This window comes from Trachinotus anak, unplaced genomic scaffold, assembly GCF_046630095.1.
Source record: "Trachinotus anak isolate AG129_WGS33_773 ecotype Australia unplaced genomic scaffold, CSIRO_AGI_Tana_v1 ptg000025l, whole genome shotgun sequence".
Lineage (NCBI taxonomy): Eukaryota > Metazoa > Chordata > Actinopteri > Carangiformes > Carangidae > Trachinotus > Trachinotus anak.
The window spans coordinates 14649251-14673824 of NW_027273876.1; the positions used below are offsets into that span (position 1 = coordinate 14649251).

At 41.1% G+C, this 24574-nt stretch overlaps 2 protein-coding genes across 3 annotated transcripts; one reads left to right on the plus strand and one right to left on the minus strand.

Moving 5' to 3' along the window:
* Window positions 1-1885: 1885 nt before the first annotated feature.
* Window positions 1886-8082, plus strand: foxl3 (forkhead box L3). The gene is made up of 3 exons (XM_071463451.1): window positions 1886-2136; window positions 4633-4801; window positions 5042-8082. Exons 1-3 carry the CDS (start codon window positions 2030-2032, stop codon window positions 5516-5518), a joined length of 753 nt encoding a protein of 250 aa, XP_071319552.1. The 5' UTR covers window positions 1886-2029; the 3' UTR covers window positions 5519-8082.
* Window positions 8083-13094: 5012 nt separating this feature from the next.
* Window positions 13095-24397, minus strand: tom1l2 (target of myb1 like 2 membrane trafficking protein). Of its 2 annotated transcripts, XM_071462519.1 has the most exons (15): window positions 24297-24397; window positions 23788-23872; window positions 22954-23032; window positions 22455-22604; window positions 21200-21334; window positions 20920-21066; window positions 19945-20061; window positions 19638-19771; window positions 19421-19472; window positions 17391-17559; window positions 16343-16469; window positions 15864-15939; window positions 14448-14507; window positions 13538-13574; window positions 13095-13432 (listed from the first exon to the last, which is right to left on the minus strand). In XM_071462519.1, the coding sequence occupies exons 1-15, from the start codon at window positions 24346-24348 to the stop codon at window positions 13284-13286; spliced, it is 1569 nt and encodes a 522-aa protein (XP_071318620.1). In that variant the 5' UTR covers window positions 24349-24397; the 3' UTR covers window positions 13095-13283. The 2 variants fall into 2 exon arrangements, with proteins under 2 accessions (XP_071318620.1, XP_071318621.1); XM_071462520.1 differs by lacking the exon at window positions 14448-14507 and having other exon boundaries at window positions 13096-13432.
* Window positions 24398-24574: the final 177 nt, after the last annotated feature.

The following is a 24574-nucleotide window of genomic DNA, read 5'->3' on the forward strand; positions in this document are numbered from 1 at the left end:
GTGGCTCTGGAGAAGCCTTGGCACATCTGTGAAAAGGACTCAAGTGACACTCAAGCAATTCTGGACGGTGGGCTATAAAATTTAACTGACAGTCTGTGCTACAAACTGAGCTCTGCACAGACCTGAGACTGAGACGAAAATATATATTCCTTGGGTTCCAAAAACCCACGACCTAACCCAAAACTATATATATCTTTGCTTTAATTCATATGTGATTCATTGTGAGGCAAAACTATATTTTGAATTAGGTGTTTTCCAGGCCTAATGAGAAATGCAGGTGAACTGCATTCTGGGAAGTGAATTTTAAGTAAAATCATTTTTGGGGTGTGACCCACCCTGGGGACTAAAAAGGTTTATGTTCTGCTTCTTCACTTTTGATTTGATTTAAAAAATATATATATAAATACTAAATACTACTCCAGGACCGGAGCCAGGGTAGTATTCAGTTCAGAACTCGTTCCAGTCTGGTTTGAAAACAGGCCACAGATCACATTCAAGACCAAATTAGACAGTGTAATCTACGCTTTACATCTGTGTGTGAAATGAAAAGATTGAGGGACATTATTAATGAACCAATCAATGAATACAGAAACACTTTTTACACATTTTACACATCAAAGTGTGTTTGTGTGAAAACAAAAGCCTTTTTTGGTCCAGAGGGCTGTGTGTACAGTCTGATAAACTTCCTCGTGTGATGTCACTTGAGTCAGCGATTGTTGGGGCTGTTTGAAAATCTCGGGGTGCCGAGTTAAACAGAAGCTCACCAGACCTCTGTAGCCCGCTCCTCATCTTGTCACCAGCTCTGGGCTACATTAGCCTCTACTAGCATAACACACCTAAATGTCTGACCGAACTATCAGTGGGCAAGTTGCATTGTGGTTAATGTAGGCGCCATATTTTATATTGTGTGGACTAAAAAGGATGATACCTTCTACTGCAACAATCTGACCCCTTTTTTAAAGCTGCCCATCACAGTGGTGACAGTGTTACAGGAGGCAGTGTGTAATCGATGGACAAACAGTTTGTCTGATTTGGATTGGATCTGGATAGTGACCAAAGATGGCCTACATTCCCCGTTCAACAAACGAAACCAGACTCCACAGCCCAGGGTTGTTGTGTGCTGTTGAAAATACAAATAAGAAAAGGAACAAAGTCTCGAGCTCAGCCTGCTCGGCCTAACAGTTATTTTATGTAGCCCACAGCAGTTTTGATGCTCTGAAGCCCACTGGCTCTGCACTAAAGTACTTCCTGTTCGCTAGACTTTACATTTTTACTCTACATTTGACAGCAAAAATCGGATTCTAATTCACTGAGTACATCCAGCAGCTGAGTGCGTGTCTGTAGTGTTACACAATTAAGTTTTAATTGCAACACCATAGAAAATTATGCAGATGAGCACCTACAATGTTAAAATGAATATTCCAAGCATTCATTCATTCAGAATGATTACTTTGCTTTTTGGTAATGTTTTACATGGTTTATTTCTATTTAACAATGAAGTGCAGGACCTGGCTTTAATGATTTTTCTGATGTAAGTTTAAGTCTATACGCAGGTTTTGAGTTCTTTCTCTACTACCTGAAATATGGAGAAACTGGGATGAGATGGAGGAGACTCTCCTCAATTTTTCAACTCAAAGCTGGCCCTGACATTTTGGTGCTAAAAAGCATGAGCTGTAGGTACTGAAATAAAGACTATATATATATATATAGATTTGAAATATGAAATTCATGTGGATGACAAATACACAAGCCGTACACAAGACCAGAACCGGAGTTCAAAGAGCTCAGATAGGTGGTCCTGAGTGTTCAGACCTGCAGCCGTTCCTGGAGAGCAGCTGGGATGGGGAGGGGAGAGGGGGGCTGCAGGGGCAGCCGTCATCATCAGAGCTCAGAGTGAGTGTCAGCTGGCTGAGCAGAGCATGGTGGCAAAGCAGAGCAGCAGGACAGGGTGTTGCTGCTGGGCTTTGGCCGGGACAGTCAGAGGAGCCAGAGAGTTTGGAGCACACATCTGACTCCTCCGAGTGTAGATATGTTTGATAACTCTCACTACCCCTTCAACTGTTTTAACTACGATGGAGACGGATACCCTTCCTCTAGCACTGACGAAGAGAAGAAAATGTGTAGACCCGCGTACAGGTATGGAGGATTTTCTCATCTTTTCTTTTTGTGAAATATAGAATATAACTTTTGCTAAGGTGTTCTATATCAGTTTGTCAACCTCTGAAGACAAATACAGTTAGTAGTGATTATGAATAAGTTTTACCTGGCTTTATCTTTTTCCTTTTAAAACTGGAAAACATTGTTTCAGCAAAATTTGTGAGTTTTGGCAAAACAAAACAGGAAGATTTTATAAAGCAGCCTAGTTCAGTTTTTATGTGTCACCTTTTTCCCCTGTACTACTTTGTTTAGCATATTATCTAGCTATTTCATTCATTCTGAAATTATTTTCATACAGCAGCTTAGTTTAGTATGTCTAGATTCATCTTTTTAAACCAGGGTGAAATTCAAAATAATATTTGAAACCTTTCATCCTCATTCATTTTTACTTTTCCTCTAATCTTCTGGTTGGGGTCTTCTTTATCCCCCCAAAACATACTTAACCCTCCTTTTGTGTTAGGGTGACCTGTTTTCAAATGCTTTACAATTTTTTGAGGTTTGAAACATATCAAAATTTTTTCTGACCACAACAAGACTTCATTACATCCCCAACAATGAGCTTTTAAATACCATAAAATCCATCCATCCATCCATTATCTATACAGTTTGTTCGTACAGGGTCACGGGGGGCTGGACCCAATCCCAGCTGACAATGGGTGGGGGGCAGAGTACACCTTGGACAGTCTATCACAGGGCCACAATAAAATACATTTTGATTATATTTCTTTCTTTTTTAAATGCCTATTAAAAAAATAATAATAATTCTGTGGTATTATGTGTCAAATTTGCCCCGGTAGTAATTATGGGTTGTTTACGCAGAGAAATACATAGCAAATGTTGCAGAACCATCATAAATAAAAAATTGCAACAAAACAATCGTATAATAATATTATATAATAATATTTAAATTATTATTAAATTGTGTTTCATGGCAAGAAAGTGTACTGACTTGAATTCAGTTGTAGAGTGGCTCACAGCAGATGTGATCCCACAAACGCCCCACCGCTCTGTTTCACTCACACCCCACACACACAAAAATACAGACGTACACACACATGCAGACACACAAACACACACACATTTCCTGTCCCCTAGTTATATAGCAGTCTATAGGGCAGGACTTTCTCATGTTTTATTTCTCACATCTCACACCTTGCCTGGACACACACACACACACACACACACACACACACACCATTCTCTCAGATGAGGTGTTGAGGACAGTCACAAAATAATAAAAATAACCCCTGGTTCCATTAGGTGTGCAGTCGCACATGGCAAGACAAGACAAGACATACAATCTGCCTTTGAGCTGTTTATCACAGCCTATAGAAAAGCCGTTATTGACATCATCACTGTGGAGATTAGGGGGAGACTGACACTGACATGTTGATACTTGCTGGGGTACACAAATCCAACAGTAATGCCACTTCTTTTATATGGGAGGCTGAAACAGGCCCGACTGTTTCACTTCAAACTTCTCATATTTTTGAGTTATTCAAATTGACAATCGTGAGACATGATTGGCTCGTTGTGAGAAGGACAAACTTGCACTGCGATGAGTGGGACAAACGGGCGAGAGGCTTGCCACTGGCATACAATCCAGGAGACTTAGGTCACAGTGGATGTTTGCTTATCATTAGCCTCCTGAGGTCTGATAATATATTTGCCTGTTTATTTTAAGCAATAAAACAGATCAGCTGTGACTCTTTTGAACTACAACCGCCTTGTACACAGTAAGTTAAATTATATCTAAGATACATACGTTATCAAAGTAAGTTTATATATATTATGGTTATAGATGAATAATAAGTTTCTTAGCAGATAAAACATTTTAGTGGATGATCATTCTTTTTTTTTCAGTGCTTGTTAATGAATTCAAATACGGGTTTACACACTAAAGATGTAAGCCCTTTTCTAACACATTAGGAGGGTTAACACTATAATACTTCATGACTTTTCCTAATTTTATGAGTAATTGCCTATAAACACCATTTTGGACTGATGACATGTCATTAATTCTATTTGAAACGTGGTTTAATACAAAGGATTCACAAATGCTCTATATCTGACTGTTGGCAGTGGTTTTTATGCAGCACTGCCTCCTCTAAACCTGAAATTATGACCTTTTAAATTTGTCTTATTTGACCCCTCACGAACAGTTCATGAGAGGTCTGATAAACCATTACATCACTATGCAGGATAATTTTTGCTTTTTGGCAAACATTTTTTTTTTTTTAACTAACTTTTTTTGTCTCCTTCAGTAAATAAGCAAAGCCAGTTTGTATCAGAGGGTTAGCGTTTTGTTATTTTCCCATAGATTCTGTTTCAGTAAGACAGAATAAAAGACAAAATATTGATGGAAAAAAAATATTTGATTTTGCTGTTATTACTATTTTTACACATAACTCATCTGGGTCTGTGGTACCCTAAACAATGGGTTATCAGCTGTTACCATGTGTGTCTGTGTGTCAGCTACATCGCTCTGATAGCCATGGCCATCCAGCAGAGCCCAGAGCAGCGGGTCACTCTGTCCGGCATCTATGAGTTCATCATGAAGAGATTTCCGTACTACCGCTCGAACCAGAGAGCCTGGCAGAACTCCATCAGACACAACCTGTCCCTCAACAGCTGCTTCATCAAGGTGCAGACACACATTTAGCGTGATGTTTAAGTGTTTTTGTGCCTAATGAAAGGAATTTCACCCTTTACTTTTACATGATTTCAGTCAGTCATATAACTGTTGTTTTGTTTGTTTTTTTTAACTTATTTTTCTTCCTAATTTTATCTATTTCTATATTTCTATCAGTATTGAACTAATAGAAATAGTATTATAGTACTTTTTCCTTTTCTCAAATAATATTTCTTCCTCCTATTCGCCCAGGTTCCACGGACAGAGGGCAATGAAAAGGGAAAGGGAAACTACTGGACTTTTGCCACTGGCTGTGAATCCATGCTCGACCTGTTTGAAAACGGCAACTTTCGGCGTCGCCGGCGCAGGAGGAACATGAAAATCGGCCTCCGTGATTCAGGAGAAACCCCTTTCCACCCTCTGGAGAGCCACAGCAATCAGGATATGCCTGCAGCTCGGCACCCAGCTGAATCCGACTCCACCCTCTGCCCTTTGAACCCTGAAAGGCCGAGGCCGGGTCCACAGCAAAACCATCTCATCCCAAACCCCACCCAGCAAGGGAAACCAGAGTCAGAGATCAAGTTTAGCATTGACTACATCCTTTCCACTCCGGATCCACCTCTGTCTGGGTTCAGATCCTCCCATGGCCCCGTGCACATAGGGCCTACAGGGCCACCTATTCATGTTCTGGAGCCCCAACACCTAAACCTACACTTCTGGACTCTGTGAGCAAATAAGAGCAAAGGAAAGTACTGACTGAACCTATTCCTTCATTAGCATCTGTGTCCAAAACTGGGAAGTATAAGTACATCCAAAGACAAGCGAAATCACACAAGCGGAGTTTTACTGACTTGAAAATGTTAAAGAGGAACAAAATAAAGAGGTACAGTAATGTGTGATGGATTCTAGATGGAAAAAGTCACTTAAAGAAAGCAACATGCTGTCGAAGATAAAATGGGAACAATACAGTGCAGCGTTCATATTGTCATTATACTGTTTGTGCAGTGTCTAGTGCAGACATAGACTAGGTTTACAGTTCTCTATATATGTATATACACAGGAGCTGTGAGCACAAGTATGACGTGTTTAAAAATGTTTCAAAAATCTGATTCAGTAAAAAAAAAAAAAAAAAAAATTTATTGAATTATCTTCAGATCAGAAGTTCACATGGAAGAATTTATTGAGAATTTCATGGTTTTTCCTCATCACCTGTCATTACAACATAGACCCTTAAACTTGACTCATATCATTTCTGATCTGTCTCTGATTAATGGCCACTGTGTTCATATTACTTTATTTTATTGAGTGTCAAGACAACTGTCTCTTACAAGGAGTTCAGCATTACAATCTGCTGGTCTTCAAAATGTAAACTTTTCTGAAAATGATGTCAGAAAAAAAAGAAATGATCTGTTTCATGGCAGCTTAAAAATGCCTGTTTCTTTACCGAAATGTTTTATTTTTGATACAGAAGGAACATGTACAATTGCCAAAATCTAGGTATGAGGTTTTTACTTCACTATTACATGTTCACAGTAAGTGTAAATTAAAAATGAATGATGGCTGAACTCCATTTAGCTTTCAGGGTAGTGGTGCTGAGCATGTTGGTGCATGCAGTGTTGAGCATTGTTGACCTAACTCCATACTACATACTACTTTATACAGTATTTACATACATACTAATCATCAAAATTTCCCTTTGTCCAATACTTGGTTTATGACTTACCACATAAATATACTTCATACCACATAGACCAGAGCAAGTCAACATGTTTTCTGCAAAAAGGCCTTTTCTGACTGATTTCAATTATTTCAGACCCACTTACTGCCCATATTTTGCAAATTTTTTCATTGACCTTTTGAAATCCTGATTGACTGACACTTAAATTCTAATCCAGTCACCCCTGATTATAATATACTGTGTTCATACACTTAAAAAGAGCCTAACAAAACAGAGGTCTGGCCAACATTTCTTGCCCGTACAAGGGAGATCAATCATGGCGTGTTCCTGTGCTGTTGAAGGGACATTTTTCAATTTAACCTTTATATTATGTCTTGACTACATCAGAGGAGTTTCAACACACTTAACATGAGTGGCATTTAATATAGCATAACACTTGCAAGGTGAAGCCGAGATGTGACCCTATTTAAATACAGGGGCCCCTGCGTAAGCCTTAACAGCAACACCTCCCCCCAACAAACACACACACACACACACACACACATCCGCAGACCCCTGACGCAATTATAATTAAACACACCTTATGCCTCCTTTGCAAATGCCCCTCATCGATCTGTGGGTTTTTAACATTCATATGTGAACTGCCCCCCAGCAAACGTCTGTGGCGGCACAAACATTTATGGATCAGCAAGTTTCCATTAACAAAGTTGTTGATGTTGAATAGCGGGGGCTGCTGCTGCCACGACGCTGTGGATATATTTGGGTAAATTAACTTAGCATAAAGTGCTCTGAGGCTACGGGGGTCTTTTGAGGCAGCTAAAGAGAAAGCAAGGCACCAGTCAGGCCCGAAAAGTCAATGCACATATTATGCTGTCAGTGAATATATGAAACTGTAGCTACTGGCGCAGTGTCCCAATGAATGGCCTCTATTAAATGACTGTAAATTCATCTGTTCAGTTTCATTTCAAGTTATCCCTCTGCCATCTTCAGCCAGTTGTTTATAATTACGCACACACAATAATATTTCTCATTATTAGGAGTGTGGACATTTGTTTTGTTTGAGACTTCATTATGTGTGCGCCGCCAGGTAAAGTGAGCAGCTCAGGGCGATAAACAGTGGGATTGCAGGTAGAGGAAATTGGGAAACCACTGATCTGCAGCATTAATATAAAGTAAATCATAAACACAAATAGGTCATTTAATCTTCAGTGCTTGTTTAGCGACCAGGTTTCGCTGAGGCTGTGGTGAGGATTACAGTCTGAAGATAAATATTACTGTGTTGTTTTGTTCTATCTGTTGAGTGTATGCGTGGAATTTTTTTCTGTACTTAACCGCTTCCTTGATCTGAGGCTGGAGGAGGTGAATAATCTGAGGGCCCACACTGAGAGAGACATTGCTGTCACTGTGAGCCACCGGCTAATGAAGATCAGTGAAATAGCCTAAGGCCCTTGAAAATACATTCATCTTTGCCCTTTGCCATTTTGTGGCATGTGCAGAGCTGTTGCAGGTACAGCCTGTACACACTTCAATACTGGAATATGCTATTATTTTTAAAAGGCTTCAAGTGTGTGTGCATGTCAGTAATGAGAAAATCAACACAGCACGTCAATCAGCGTTTGTTGGAAGATGTGTTTACATTCAGACGGTCAGACGGTTGTCCCTGCCAGGAATACAACAGAAGTGGAGGTGGCTGGAGGGGTTTTCAGAGAGAAAATGGAAAACAGGCAATTTAATAATGGTAAAGGGCATGAAATATAGAACTCAGAAATCTGCCAGACATCTGTTTAAATTTGTCAGATCTTATTTGATAAACATGCCACCTTTAGGAAACTTTCGGAAAAGGTCTTAAGCCTTTCTTGCACTGGAGATATTCATCCCTGTATTTTAATGTCATCTGTTAGATGCACAAATACACGATTACACAGACAACAGGACCAGTGCACAATGTCACACAATGGGCTCAAAGATTACCACAGGGTTCAATCAACACTTTTCTGATACAGTCCCCACAAAACTGATGAGGGAAATGTTTCAATATTTAAGATGGAAATCTTTTTTTTTTAATAAAAAAATTAATAATAATAATGATAGGTCAAATATATAGTTTCAATTTAAAGAAGTGTAAAAGAATTTCCTTAGAGAGCTGAGCACTGTAGTTTTTAGCTCACTTAATCTAGCAGAAGTGCATAGTTCATTTGTTGTGGACTACTTTCAGTTGCGGATGAATATACATTTGGTCCGCTAGTGAATATTTAAAGTGGCCGGACAGTGTATGTGGTATGGACTTAAAATAAACTACAGTGCCCGTGTTTATGCTACTGAAGGAACATGTGACCCAGTTTAATGATGTGGCTCATTGTTGTGTTTTTAATAGACAACAGACTTTCCACCCATAACAGTGTCAAATGCTCTACACCTCTACTTAATATGCCACAGAAAAAAATAAGTGTCTGTACCTACACACCTCAGATATGGCAAACTGAAATACTAACACACAGACTGTGAATTTTCCATGAAACTACAACTGCAACTGTTATGCAGGTAACAACTGGAACACCATGCACCATTGTACTGGCCTGTACAGCCACTCTTCAAACATCACCCAGATGTTTCTGATCCAGCATCATGTAAACTGACATTATCTGAACATCAGCACAGCAGCTGACCAACACTAGCCACAATATAAAAACATGATGCACACAGGTAAACAACAGTGTTGTTGGGCTGACCTGATGCTGACAAGTGTGTGTTGTATAATAATGGATGAGGCCTTGATCAGACTTGTTGATGCTCATGGTTGAGTTGTGTTAATGGCCAAGTTCTGCGTTGCAAAGCAGATCCATTGCACTGTGTTTGCATAACATGCAATGCAACTACAATGCACCACAGCTCTGGCCAGCGATTCCACTCACACCTGACACACGTGGTAGATGGTCGGTTTCGCTCTGTCATGCTGCTCTGTTGGGGATATTTAGTTTTATTGACGACGAATTGAAGTTGTTGGGTGATTTTCTTATGACTCATTCACTTCATTTCTCATTCACTTTGACCTCTGCGTGTGTCGTCAGGCTCCATGGTGCAGCCACCAGGGTGTGCTAACTAACTGCTTGTGGACAGGTGGGTCACACACACCAGGCTGGTCTGTGGAACAGAGAAAATGTGAATCCTCCATATTTCTTCTCTTCAGTGAGCTTTACTCAGTCTTTGAGCGATCCAACAGCTCCATACACTCAGGCCTCTGCAACAGATGTTATGATGTCATGGTTAATGTGATGCTTATCAAAATGTATTTGATGGGGACGACAGTCACAGTCACACAATTCATTTCTACCTTGTGTAATTGTGTCATCAGCAGTCACTATCTACACATACAGGCGTAGCTGCAGTGGCATGTTGCCATGTGAACAGTAACTCATGCTCAAGCTTACTCAGCCTCATGCCAACAAGTAACACAGCACATGGTGTCTCTGCTACTGGCGAAAAATAATAGTTTTTCTGATTTACAACCGTATTTGAACATTTTTCTTCAAGCAATTTAACATACTTGCTATTGCAAAGATCACATTTCTAGATAGTCACGATCCATTTGAATCTAATCTTTTCTCCCGTGATCAAACTGAAAACATAAAAGCATCCATTTACCTCTCAGAGAAATCCCACAGCTCTTTTGTGCAATGCGAATTTAGAGACATAATTTACCCATTTCAAACGGCACATGTTGAGTCAGACTGGATCCTGTGTACTGGTGTATTCCAGTCTACTGTCTGGCAGACACACCCCTCTTTCTTTTTGACCGGGAAAACGCTCCAGTGACTGAGGCAGAATGTGAGAGGCCATGTTGTGGGATGAGGCGATTCCAGACGGCCAATGGGGGAAGCCCCTGGTGTGGGGCCCACAGCCTTCCAGAGAGAGGCGGGGTGGTGGTGGGTGGTGGGGGTAAGGTAAATGAAAAGGGTTACTACAGGTCAGCCTCAGCTATTACCATCTGAAGAGGGATCCAGGCAAAGGATGGTATACCAAGGAGAGGACCGGAGTGGCGGCAGGACACTGTGATGAAGCGAATCACAGCTTCATTTTTGCACAAAATAACTGGATTCTTATCAAAATAAAACAATAAAGACAAAAAACAAGAATGTGGATCACACACTGCTAATGTTTTATTAGAGTTCATGCATAAGTCCAACAACACAAAGAGAAATGAGCGATGAGGCAACTCAGGAAAGTAGCAGTCACACAGCACAGCCTCCCTTATCAGCATCTCTTTTTATACCATCCACTGACGAACAAAGGAACGTATTGTTCCTCTGCACAACAGGTCTGAGATGAAGCTCTGGCAAAGTTATCAGTACGCTGAGATTCAGTTACAAATCACTGACAGAGCTCACACTGAAATAAACCAGGGCAGTATCAGACAGGACAGCGACGACATGGATTCTTTAAAACACACATTTGAAGGCGTCTTTTGCTCAACTGAGATAAAACCTTTTGGTGTTGCTGAACAGCTGACACACACACACACACACACACACACACACACACACACACACACACACACATTTAACTACAAAACAAGAAAACAGAAGGAGAAAGTAAGTTTCCCTTTCAAAAAGTGCAATGTTGATGCTTTGTCAAAAGTGTCCCAAGTAAGTGAGTCTGTTTAGTCATCTGCTAGTTAGTTCATAAAACTATGAGTGAGTCAATCTATTAAAAATATGTTTCCTTCATGAGATAAATGGGACAACTGGTGTGACTCTCTTCCAGCAATGAATCAATGACGATCTGCCCTCATGAACCACGTCCACATGTTCACGGTATGGACACATTCAACCAACAAGAACATGACAAAGAAGATACATTAGCCAGCAGCAGTGTGTAAAAAGGAAACTCCACAAACAAAAGCCAAAAACACTAAAACACACATCATTATGACAAGTTCTCGTACTCTCCCTAAACATTTCAGTTCATTTCCCTTTTCGACAACAAAATCATTTAAAATACTGATCTGAAGAAAAAAAAAATTTAAAAATAGCACTGAATAAATTATTTCTACACCTCTGTTTCTCATTACTTTACATCTGGCTAAGTGTTAGCTGATTTACAGTACGAGTTGAAAGGTAACGCGCCTGTCAAAGTGCACGTTTGTTTTAAGCTTGTTGTGATTGTGTAACATGTTGCATTTATTATTGTCAAAAGAGTGAAATGTCTCATTTGTAGTGGTGTGTCTGCGGCGAGCTCATTTCTGAAAACAAATGTCATGTTGAAAGGTCAGGCCATTTTAAGATGTCAGCGTAAAGGAATCAAGGAGAAAAATTATGTGCAAACAGCTTTTGTAGTGTGATACTGAAATTCTCATTACATCCCTGGAAGTAAAGCTGAGATCTAGGTTAGAGACTGAACTGGACTGTGTATGAACAACCCAGTTATCCAGAATTTTCCCTCCACATCCAGGAGAAAGCACAGATTTTGGTCCTCTAAACTCTGTTTTACAGCATCGTCTATTCAAAAAGGAGTTAAAACCTACAATCAGTGAGTAAAACAGCATGTGTCTCTTCAGCTTCCAGTAACTCTGACTGGGATTCTGTTTAAAATAACATTCCCACTCCCTGTCAAAGCCTTCATTGACACACCTTCAGCACACAGATGATTACATAAACAAGAGTAATTAGACCGTATTGTTCAGCAGATGGAGCTGAGACCAACTACAGCAGCTCTATGCTAATGAAATCTCAGCAAAATAATCTCAGTAAATCTGTTGTGACCGACATATCATCATAAAAACTGCAGATAAATTTAAAGAGAAATCTACACAATGAGAAGACAGATTTAAAGGAAGGTGAAAGAATGTATTTGTCGGTGCAGTGCGCAATTATACTGATCAAAAAACTAAATTCCCTTCTTCCATCTTTCTGATTTAGAGCTTGGAAATAATCAGATGTTTACAATTCCCTTTTCTAGTGGAAAACTTGACCCCAGTGAGGTACATCCCTATTGTCAGAGCAGCTGCAAACATAAACCATTTTCAAATAACTACATTAAATCAACATCTCTTTCATACATACTGTATCTTAAATATACACACAATGCATAAACTTGACATTTGCCATTTACAGATTTACAATTCAACCTAGGCAGACTTGAAAAGAGACTAATACAAACACCAAAATGATATCTGTGTAGGTACGCTCCACCTTTCTGCCTTTAAAGAGCAATTCTGGAATAACACCCATAATGTTTCTGTTGGGGCATCTTTAATAATAAAAACTTAAATGATCAAGTTTGGTGGTCTTAATGCATGCTTTGAGGGCTTGGATAGGAAATGGATTTCCTACTTATGACAAGGATTCTCGTCTATTTATATACATATACATATATTTATATATGTATGTATATATAAAACTCTACATCTTTTAATCACAATTAGCTGCAACATGAAGCTCTGCAGTCCACAGCAGGCGGAGGGATATTCTTCACACATAGAGAAGAAGGAACAAGCAGGCTGCCTCATTGCCTCTGACACTGGTCATCATGTGGGTGGGATCCGTCGTCTGGTGGCGTATCAAAATAGGCTATTTGTTTGGATTTCTTCTTCTAATGAGAAATTAACGGAGACCATGAAGAATTCCCTTTTTTTCTTTTTTTTCTTTTTTTTTTTTTTTTTACAAGGATGGCATGTACAAATTTCTGTAGTGTAGCTGAACTGTGTTGTGGTGAAAACGGAGGTGGGTGTGTTTTAGTGTCGGGTCAGTCCGTCTTCGGACGATGCTTCTCGGGTGGTCGGGTCTTAGGCTGAGGGATGGAGGGTCAAAGGTGAAAGGGCTACATGGCAAACAAAGTGTCCTCTGGCCTGTCTGGCTTCTTGCGGCTGGGGGTTCCCTGCGCTGCACCTGGGTCGCCACTGGGGGGCGAGGGTAGGCTGGGGGCCATCTCTGCGGCTTTGGCTCTCTCCTCGAGGAACTTGTCGAACTCTGGAAGAATTTGAAACAAAAAGAAGTCAGTTAGTGTGAATGTGAAGTGAAATGTGGACAGAATGAAGCTGGAGACAACAGGAAGGGAGACTGATGTCGTCGTACCTTCACTTGTCACGCCTTCCTCGCCCTCGTCTCCTTTCTGTTGAGGGGGGAAAAAAAAGACAATGTCACATCTGGGAGGCGACTCTATCAAACTTACTTCACTGCAAACCACCACAAACCAAGACAAATTCTGATCCTGTGCATGAGCCACTCACACACAACAGCACAGAGTACATTTGTCATCATTCAACACCCACCAGTCACCTTTTATTACTATACAAGGAGCCACTTACCCGTCAGTACCACCTTCCATTGATGCCCATTCATTTGACATATTATGAATACCAAGACACATCCACCAGTTGTCTCCCAACCAAAACAGCTGGATATTCCCACGCAATTATGCAACACAATCGCACAAATTTGTATAAAATGAGCATGAAGTCTTGTAATGCTTCATCAATTATTCTGAACACAAAACTACCAATCCTTTCTCCCCCTGGCTCTTGGATAAGCTTAGATGAGAAGATTTAGTTTAGGTTAGGCAACAAAAATAATTTGGTTAAAGTTAGGACACTCTACATAAACATAACGCTACAGCTAACAATCTCTCATATTAGAAGGAACTTTATCCTTGGCTGTCAGAGCTGAGTGAGAGCAGATGGATACAGTCATTCACAGTCCAGACAACCTGATTATGGACATTTGCATGCATTTGCATTCAAGGCCTTATGCTCATTTCATAACATTATTTCATAATGAAGTCAGTTTGTCCCCACAGCACACTGTTAGTAACTTTAAAGTAAACTAGGATATTAAAATGTGATCACAGATTGAGGAAGTGTGATACAAGAGAAATGTGTTACTTCTGGCTTCAAAAAGCACTTTAAAAAGAGATAAAGGGAAACAACAGAGTGAAAAAGGAAAGAGGGAGAAGTGCAGGCAGAAATAAAAATCATGATGGGCTCACCACGTCAGTACATAGCCACTCCTCTATGTCATCCATGACAGAGGACTGGCCGCCGACACCCTACGGTGGTAGCAGCAAGACCGCCACAGGTGGCCGGAAAACAGAACAAAAAAAAAAAAAAAAAAAAAAAAAACCCCAACCCAAACACAACAGAATAGATGACTTAAATGAACTTCAGTGTTAACTCAAATGCAACTTAAGAATATTTTCTAAGGTTAAAAAAATAAAAATTAAGAAATGGAATAAAAATCAATGTTTGTGGATGGTGTGACACATCATATGAGCAGCCTGTGAGGGAACACCCACAGTCACACTAACATACATTTTGCACATCGCAGCATGCACATTAAGCTGGTAATGCTGATGAAGAGGAATACAGCAAACATCATCATGTCTGACACCACCACAGGAAATTAACTTTCATCCAGTGACCACAAGCTGAATCCAGAGTTTACTGTGTTCATTCCACAGAAAACTAGGTTTAATAACAGAAAACAACCCACTAGAAATAACTAAGTCACAGTGGGCGATAGAGCTGGTACACAGCATATTAAGTGTTTCCCTTCTTGCTTGACTCTTCAGTATAGTGATGAAGTGTGAAAGCAGCTTTATGACGAGCCCACAAAAAAGTGACAAGACAAAATCTACGCCCCTGTTCAGACCTGGTATTAACGTGCGTCGTCACTGATCCGATCACAAGTGGTCAGCTCGAAGTTCATCTGTTCACACCTGGCTTTAAAACACATGTGCAGTGACTGCTTGTGATCGGATCTCACTTCCCCACTTTATATTTAAATAAACATTTATACATTGTTGTTTTTAGGTAGTTTGACAGATGTGTCCGTTGTCAATGTGCTTGTGTTATTGTGTATGTGTGAGTGTGTGTGCGTGCGTGCGTGCGTGCGTGCGTGCGTGCGTGCGTGAGTGAGTGAGAAAGAGAGCGGAGCATGGAGAGGTTGAGCGAATCCTAGCTCTAACAGTGGACCAGACCACCTCTGAATGTGACTGGATCTCAAATGCATCCTCAATGCATCTTGGGTGTGTTCACACCTGAACTTAGAGCTGTCAACTTGTGATCAGATCACCGAGTACAGACGTTAATACCAGGTCTGAACAGGGCCTTGTCTTGTTGTCAGTCTTGTTAGTAATGCATTAACAACAGGAGAATGGGAACTACTTCTTAAGATGCTTAAGCAAGGCTAAAAATGATGAAACTGGCTGAGAAAGTGGCTAAATTTGTCAGATTTTACTTATTTCTCAGTTTGTTAACAAGATCAGCTTCCAGCAGCAGCAGTTCAAACAACCTGTTGCACAGCACACATACACAAACATACTTAAGATGTTCTCTTCATGGTCATGAAAACACTGAGTGAAAGTTACAGCCAACACTGGACTTATAAACACTGTGTCACTCACCTCTCCTGCAGTTGGCTGTTGCACATCCAGAGTGGGAGGGAGGCTGCCAGGAGCATTGCTGTCTTCTGCTGCAGCACTGAGACAGGACACAGACATGGGCTGTTAGAACAGTGTTGGGAACTTGTTCTGCCTGTTGCTTCTCCTAATTGAAAATAAGATTTGAGCTGAAACAATTAGTTTATTCATTGATCAATAGAAAATTAATTTGGAACTGAATCTTTTGATCATCAGTTGGTTGTAATTTGGCTCAAACAAAACAATGCATTTGAGCATGTAAAACTTGACTCTGGGAAACTGCAATGAACACTGCTTTCTAACATATTAGATACAGGTTGATTTATAATGACAGTAATGATCAATCTCAGCCTTCAGAATGACTGTGGTTTTTGAAAAGCCAAACTTAATTTACACTCTGTATCTTAAACAGCTCAAACTGTAAATGTTAACGCCTCAACAATCAGTCTCTAATCCGTCCTTACATCTTGTGTGGTTCAGGCATAGCTCCAGTCCTGGTTTGAGCGAACACATCAAAGTCGTCCTGAGCAGGAGGAGGTTTACAGCTGGACAGAGTGCTCAGGGTGCTGCTCACACTGTCTGCACCCATATCTGGAGAGAAAAAACAATAAGCAGCCCTACTGCGTAAAACAAAGGTTCACTGCAAAAAACTCAAACTACAAAAGCTACTGAATCGTACATATTTTTTGACAGAATTCCTACAGAGGCTTTGCAACAGTGTCAAAAATCCACTAACAAGCAATGCTGGTGCAGAGGTGTAATGCTGAATCAGCTGGGGGCTACATTATGTCTACAACAATCTGGTTCAGGTGCAGGAGTAAAACAAAAACTCTTTTTTTGGAATCATGTGTACTCGCTTTCTTCTTGACAGGCAGATCATATCTGTGCAGAAAGACTGGAGGCAGGGGGAAGCAGCTAGCCAGGCTCTGTCCAGAGTTCAAAAAGAAACCTACCAACACCCCTGAAGCTCAGTAATTACCACATTGTATCTTGTTTGTTTAATCCGTACACAAACCCAAACGTAATGACAAGTTGTGGTTTTACTGAGAATTACGAGCAGGAAGCAGATGTAGTTTTGAACTTTGGACAGATCCAGGATAGCTCTTCCCCCCACCTCCAGTCTTATGCTAAGATAAGCTAAGCTAGCTCTTCAGTTAACTCACAGACTGAGAGTAGAGTCAACCATCTCATCTAGCTATTGGCAAGAAATCAAAACAGAGATGCGGAACTGTTCCTTTAATCCGGTAATATAAATGAAAGTCTGTGATACAAGTTTGGCAACAAACCGGCCTTCTAAACTGTCTCGTCTTTGGCTGTAGTCTCTAAGCCAGGATGTTCAGTTTTAGCATGAGAGGACTAGACACATATTGGCTTCGTTATTACATAACTAACCAGCCAGCATGCTAATTTCACAATGATTCAACATAATCTTCCAAATGTTCACAAACACAACCAGCTTTTACCAGTCTCAGAGTGAACACTCATCTAATGTCTGAGGTAGGAGATGCATACCAAGACCAGCCAGGCGAGAAGCCAATGTGGCTGGGGAGGAGGGCCTTGCTGCAGGGGCTGTGATGGTGGGGGGCAGGCTGGTTGGGGCTGCGTTCGGCATGTTGCTGACCACCGCTGGGGACCCTGGGCCGAGGTCGATCAGGTTGTCCTCTGTAGCTTCACTCAGGACCTGGTGAAGGAGGAGTGATGAGATACACTATAGCTCTTGTTTCGTGTAGGAGCAGAGAGAAGGATTTACTGTCTATGGCTCATAAGGCGCAAAGCAAATCCTTTTGTGGGAGGCTAAGGAGAGGCAGGGTTATACAGCACGTAGTCCCTTGACTGTGTTTGAAAAAATAAACAAATAAATAAATTTGTTGTCTAAATAAAAAAAGAAGGCATAGTGCATAATAAGAACAAATACAAATGTGGAAAACTTGTTGGTTAGCTTCAGGAGAGCATGAAAATGTCTGTGACTGAGGGTAGCAGGAAATTAAATATCCTTCTGAAAAACTGTTTCTTAAGGGGCTGCAAAAACACTGTTTTACGTTATAGATATATGTTGTTTTCAATGATATTTGCTCAGAGGAAATTGATAAATTTGCCATCCATATTTGATTTGTGGTCAGTTTGGCACCCTAACTGCTTATCCATAAAGACAAAACAATCCCCTTAAGAAGGTGGAAATACAGGAGGGAAGGAGGAGGGAAGACATAATCTTTGGGCTCTGGAGGAGAAGCTCTATCAAGAATCAGTTTGCAAATCTCAAACTCTGAATGTCTGAGATAATGCAAACACAACATGACAGTGCCTGTCACTGTCAGTCTACCTCCAGGTTCATCGGATTATTGGCTGTTGGGGGCTGCATAGTCGAAACATGCCATATGGGATGAAAGATAGTGGTGGAGGCTGGGCCCATATGATTTAGCCATGTTTCAACGGATGCTGTGGGGTGACACTGGTCATTTAGGGACAATATTTTCATACTTGCCTGTCTCAGCTAGCCACAGAAACAGAAGAACAGAAAAGAACAGAAAGGAAGAGACAGTGAATACCATTTACATGCCTGTGCAGGGACACAATGTAATGGCATGAACCTATGGGAAATGTAACATGCCTAATTAACTGGAAACCCAATGGAGCAGCAAAAAACATTCCAAGAGCACCTTCGTGCTTTGCATGAAATTTCTGGTGGTGTTTCTGGCATCTAACTGAGAAAATGTGAATCAATACAGCAGTGAGATAGAAACAACAGGAAACTGACAGACACTATAAAACAAAGAAATGTCCCACTGTTAGCAGCTGTAGGTGTTTGACACTGATGGAAGCAAGCGCTAAATCAGCTGCTGATAAACGTTCTCAAGCTAGATTCAGATATTGCGTTATTTGTTGACAGGTCCATTTGAAACCCTGCAAGACTGGAATGGATGTCAATAAACCTGACAAATGGAAACCATTCCGGAAACAATGAGAGGGCACCCGTTAGATGTGATGCCGAACTCAGCTTCCAACAATGCTATCAGGTCTAAAGCGCCCTTCTTAGAGCATGCCACCACGCCCCCTCCAGAGCTGTGACTGGACTGTTGGTTGTATTTCATTCTGGCATGGATATACACATGCATCTCTACACTGCAATGGCTTCACTTTGCATTGTATTGTCACAGTCAATGTTTCCCCCTACTGGACAGGACTTCAATGCAACAGACCTGTTGTGAAAGACAAATTCAAATCAGAAAATTCCAAACATAACAAACTTAATGATAAACTACATTTACTTTGCATTTTACAATCAATGTAAATGCATATGCATCTTTGTTGGGTTTCCGTTTAATTAGGCATGTACATCTGATAAATTGCCCACAGATAACTAACTGCACTTAGACATTATAAAGCCAGACTGGTAATGTAACATGCAAGGATACGTTACTGACACTGAAAGGTGTGGACATCAGAGAATGAGAAAAGATGAGCAGAAAATAAACACCATGACGTGGACGAACTGGTGATGCAAACATTGGGCGTTTCACCACCTGAGTTAACCGCTGACTCACCCCATTGTTGACACTCTGAGCTGAAGACCTCCCAGACCTAAACCTCTCGTACCTGAGGCAGGAAGACAGGAACAACGTGAAAGAAATGAACAAGAGCCTTTTGGTTTACCTAACCAAATCTGTGCAAACATGCAGCTCTGTCAGGGTAAAGATGAGTTTGAGTGTGTGTACTGTTTTGCAACTGCATTTGTATGTGTACTTGTCGGCGTTTTCTAACCTTTCGTAGCGTAAGAAAATGTTGTTGAGGTCGTCGTTGACATGCAGTAGCTCCTCAGTCACAGCTTCATTGGAAACACAGGAGATGAGCTCCACTATTCTCTGTTGCATGGCTCTGCAAGTCCTGTTCAGCTCCTATGAACGTACAAACACATGTAAACACATGTACGCATGATGGTCTCAGGTTAGGGTTTTCTTAATGGTTTGCACAGGTCTGTTCAAACAAAAAAAATACTAATCTTCTATATTTATTCAGTCAGACACTTCAGAATGTTGACACAGACAAACACATGTAAGTGGTTCCTTGCCTGTAGTAACTCATAGTCTGAAGCATCCTCCTGTCCTGGGACCATCTCAGTCAACATCTCTGACATCACCTTAGTGTTTCCACGAACAATGTCCAACTCGCTGCGCAGCCGGCAAATCTGGATGACACAGGGATAAACCCATCTACAGTTAGTCTGCTATGTGCATGCTGGTGATCTCATTTCCAGGCAACAGGGTTGTTTGAACAGTGATTCCCAACCAGGGCTGCTTGGAGAAAACAATTAAACTTTAAAAATGGAAAACTGATTTGACTAAAAAAATATATATATCAGCATTTTCATGTTAAAGAGGAAAATAAACAGCCAAATACATTACATGCAAATTACATACATGTAACAGCGCAACTTGCAATTGAGTGAACTGAGAAGTTAAAATACCCAAAAGTAATGGATACATGGTTACAAACAGCTAAATGTAATAGATAAGATGTCCGAAATGATTAGCAAAAAATAAACTGTTGAAACTGTCAGCTAAAAGTAACAGATAAATGGCTGAAACGTCCAGCCTGTGACAGGCCAAATGGTTATTGTACAGTTACAAAGTATACTAATCAATGGCAATTCAATTGTATGGTAAAATATTCTAGCCACATCCACTTTTTCATAACTAACAGTGTTATATATCCCTCCTCTTAATTCCTTATTAGAACATGACAGCTCTACAGCTACGTCAGACAAAAAGGGCTGGGATTAGGAACCGTCGGCCTAAGACATCCTCACACCAAGCAGTCGGTTTGCAAGTTTGCAGCAGTCGGTTCTGGAGTCATGTTTGGTCGATGTTTGTTTGTTTCCACAGGCGCAAACAACACCATGTGCATTTGTGTGAAACCAAAAAAAAAAAAAGCCTGAATACATAGGGGTCTGTCCTCTTGGAAGAGAACTGCAGGCTGTCGCAGGTTGGATACACATCTGAAGCAACTGTTTGGTTTCAGTGTGTTTATGGGAACAACGCTGTACCTGCTCAGGTGTAGGATTGATGGATCCAGAGGCCTGAACGTTGGGGACCTGGGGGTCAGTGTAGGCTGGTGGGACAGCGTGTGGTGTGGGCTGAGTAGTGGTGCTGTACTTGTGTAGGGTGGAGTCGCCCTCTGGAGCAGTTGCAGACTGGAAGCAACAGACAATGAGATAATATACATAACAGAATGTGTCAGATTAATTAGAAAGATAATCTTATTCTAGTCTTTGCACCGAATCTTCTGCACACAGAAGCCGAGCTGCTTAATGCGATGCCTCCTACCCGCTGAGGTGTGTGTATAGGCGACAGGGTCTCCAGGTCTGACATGGGGAACTCGATGCCTTTCCTCTTTAGCTCCTCGTAGATTTGAACCACCCCTGTGAGGTCTGGACTGCTCCTGAATGCATCAGCCCATGCCTGGAGAAGGCCGAGTAAGAAAAGAGTTAAAAGAAAAGAGAGGGAGAGAATAAAAAAAACAAAAACAAAATATAATGGGTAAAGAGAGGGATGAGACAGCAAACAAACCAAGGGATGTCAGTATAATAAACAAGGCCTGTTCTCTGATCATTTCTGTTTGTCTGCCTTGAATACATTCAGTCAGCAAACCACAAAGCTCTTTCAGCAGTGGGCAGGCTAAAGCAAGACAGGGCCATTACAACAGCACAAACACACAACACACTTCCAAAAAACCAGTACACAAGGACTTTGAGGGAGTTGTTGTTCTGCTTAGTCACTTTGAACTGCAAGCCAGTTTGATCTTAATTCAAATTTTTACAACACTTTGCCTCTTTTGGTTGAGGTATGACCATGCAAAACCATGAGCAGAACCACTCTAAGCAAAGCTACATAGTTTGGCAAGAACATATCAACTATTAACTGTGCACACATGCTCACTTTTATCAACTTCAAGGAGCTGCATAACACCACTGCAGTCTGTTGCCCAACTGGGTATTACACATCTAGCTAAATGACATGTCAACAATACTCTAACTGTGTCTGTAAGAAGACAGTGCTGCTCAAAAAAAGTTTCCCACACAGTTTTCCCAGCTGACTCTCTTGTCATGAACTTGTTTGTCTAGTGACAAGACAGACAAGAAACACTCTGCCTCCCTCTTCTCTCTCACAGGTATTGTATGCTGCCCTCCTGGATCCATGCTGTAGCTCTAGTCACATGGTTCCCCTGGTGGAAATAAGAGCAGCCCACATGAGCCTCGCAGGGTTACCCGAGCTGTGACAGGTAACTGGAGCTGCTCCTGGCTGAAGCCCTGGAGACACTGTACTTTACCTGAGGCTCTGCCTGGGGATGATAAGCTGGCTCCCGGACTGCAGTACAACCACACCTACTGTAATAAACACCTACGCCAAAAAACTTATGTCACTGCTCACTCATGTCAACGGACTCAATACGAAATACCTTTTCTTTCTCACATATATCTGATATCTGTTGGGGGAATGCAATTCAAAGATTTATGGCATGCGCTGACTGTGCAAGCCTAAAAACCTGGACTGGGTGCACACAATTTTACTGTTATCTTACCTGAATCAGGGCAAGGACTTTATCTTGAACGATTGTAGGTGGGTTGTTTTTAGGGGAGATGATTTTAACAAGCACGCCATCAACAAAGTCCCTGCTGGTGACTAAAGCATGAAAACGATGGCCGCAGTTTTTCACACACGTCTCAAGGACCTGATGGAAGCAGAGAAGAAAATGTTCTCAGAATATGCTAATGCCTGACAAACTGTCAATCAAATACAGGCACATTAAGAGTTTTGTAACCCAGACACAGAATGTACATGATATTGCAAATTCTCTGTAAATGCAATTTATGATGTATAATTTATGTGAATTTATGTGATACAGTCAAGTGGCCCTAGGTGATTTGCTCTACATAGCTACATTAATAACATAATTACATTATGTGAGAGAAAAAACAGAGCAAGACCTGTGACCTATTCGCCTGATGGTGACAATAGACTGCATGAATAATACTTTTAATACTGTAACTACAATGTAGCTCTTGCCCACTTTAACTCACCGTTAATGCCAGCATCACTTCTCTATAGTTCCTGTTGCCATTCAGCCTCTTCTTCACTGCTCTAATGGCATCTTTTGGCCTGTGCACACGCGCGCACGCACACATAAAAACACACACATACACACAATCAGGTAAAAGCACACATTAAACACACGGTGATAGCATGATGCAGCATTCCCTCAACTTTTTAATGGACCAATAACACACGCCAGGCAGAATTACTAAGAAGTTAATGGACAAAGGGGCATTCTGAATGGCACTGACACACTGACCAGGGCACATGTGAATGATTCCTTGACTTTTCACAATCTCTGGACTGACACTGTGATTGTTCTGCTGTAAGAAAGAAATAATTAACTTGGGATTTTTTTTTTTTTTTGACTACTTTTAACAGATCACATCAGCATCACAGGCATATGACACCCCTTGCATTTCCCAGAGACATGAAAGAAGTAGAGTCAGACCTATTTTTATAGACTGCTACGGTACATTGAGCAAGGCTAGGCTAGACCCACCTAAGCCAGTTTGCAACCTATTACGGTAATCAAACAAGACCTGGACTTCACACAGCAGCTTAAACATACGGTACAAGGTTAATGGAACAGTGAGATAAGCAAAGAGGCCTTGCACATACACCTTACACAGCCAGAGCTAGGCTTCTTCTCTTAATATGACACGGGCAAAGACCAGAAGGGACCGACACCAACGCTATAGCTGTAGCAATGCATTATGTAAACAGCACAGGAACACGGAAGACGGGATTAAACAAGTACATATGAGAGTTAATCAATAACATATATGGGTAGTCATTGATTTTTTTATCTGGGTACTCACCCATCCTCTGTTTCATTGATGATGTCACATATTTCCATGTTAAGGGTCCAGTCCTCACTTTGCAGGGAGCCATCAGTGGCTCTCTCTGCAAGACACATACAGAGGTTAAAGAGGCTGAGAAAAATAACATATAAAGACCTTTCAGTTCAACACAGCTGTCCAAGTATATGACGATGACTGGCGGCTAGCTAACTGTTAGCTGACTTAGTTATTAGCCAGCATTAAAGATATATGTGACTCAACTCGTTAATGTTTTTAGCGCTGACCCATGAAATGACAGTGGCAGATAACAGACCTTTAGTTTGATAACGGTAACGCTAGCACAATGACAGCAGATGTTACCGTAATTACTAGTTAGCTAGGCGGCTAACGGTGGCTCTCCAGCTGTAGAGAACTTATTCAGTGACGTTAGCAAGAGCGTAGAAGACTATTGCATAAAACAGAGACATTTCCGGGACAAATACATCAAGCAGCATGCATTGTTGTTTCCTCAATATCTAGTTACATACCAATGCAATGCCCCACTGGGGTACTGTAAGGATTTCCCAAAAGGAACTCCATCTTGCTCGACAACAAACAAGTCAGTCCATGGGATGATGATGATACATGAGGAAACGGCTAGTTAGTCCCGCCCACAGAGCAACGTAATTGGCCAGGAAATCCTGACCTTTAGCGTGATTGGACAGTAAAACCACCCATCATGGGAGTTGGGTGATTGTAAATAAAAGGTACAAAGGTTGCATCAATAAAACTGAAATTGCTATTTTATGACTGCAGCACTCAGTCT

Excerpts from the sequence above, each read along its gene's own strand:
- foxl3 (XM_071463451.1), top strand. The coding sequence starts at position 2,030 with ATGTTTGATAACTCTCACTACCCCTTCAACTGTTTTAACTACGATGGA. Across the intron at positions 2,137-4,632 it reads ATGTGTAGACCCGCGTACAG|CTACATCGCTCTGATAGCCA; the intron begins GTATGGAGGATT and ends TCTGTGTGTCAG. Across the intron at positions 4,802-5,041 it reads TCAACAGCTGCTTCATCAAG|GTTCCACGGACAGAGGGCAA; the intron begins GTGCAGACACAC and ends CTATTCGCCCAG.
- tom1l2 (XM_071462519.1), bottom strand. The coding sequence starts at position 24,348 with ATGGAGTTCCTTTTGGGAAATCCTTACAGTACCCCAGTGGGGCATTGC. Across the intron at positions 21,067-21,199 it reads CTATACACACACCTCAGCGG|TCTGCAACTGCTCCAGAGGG; the intron begins GTAGGAGGCATC and ends TGTTGCTTCCAG. Across the intron at positions 14,508-15,863 it reads AACAGCCAACTGCAGGAGAG|GGTGTCGGCGGCCAGTCCTC; the intron begins GTGAGTGACACA and ends CTACCACCGTAG.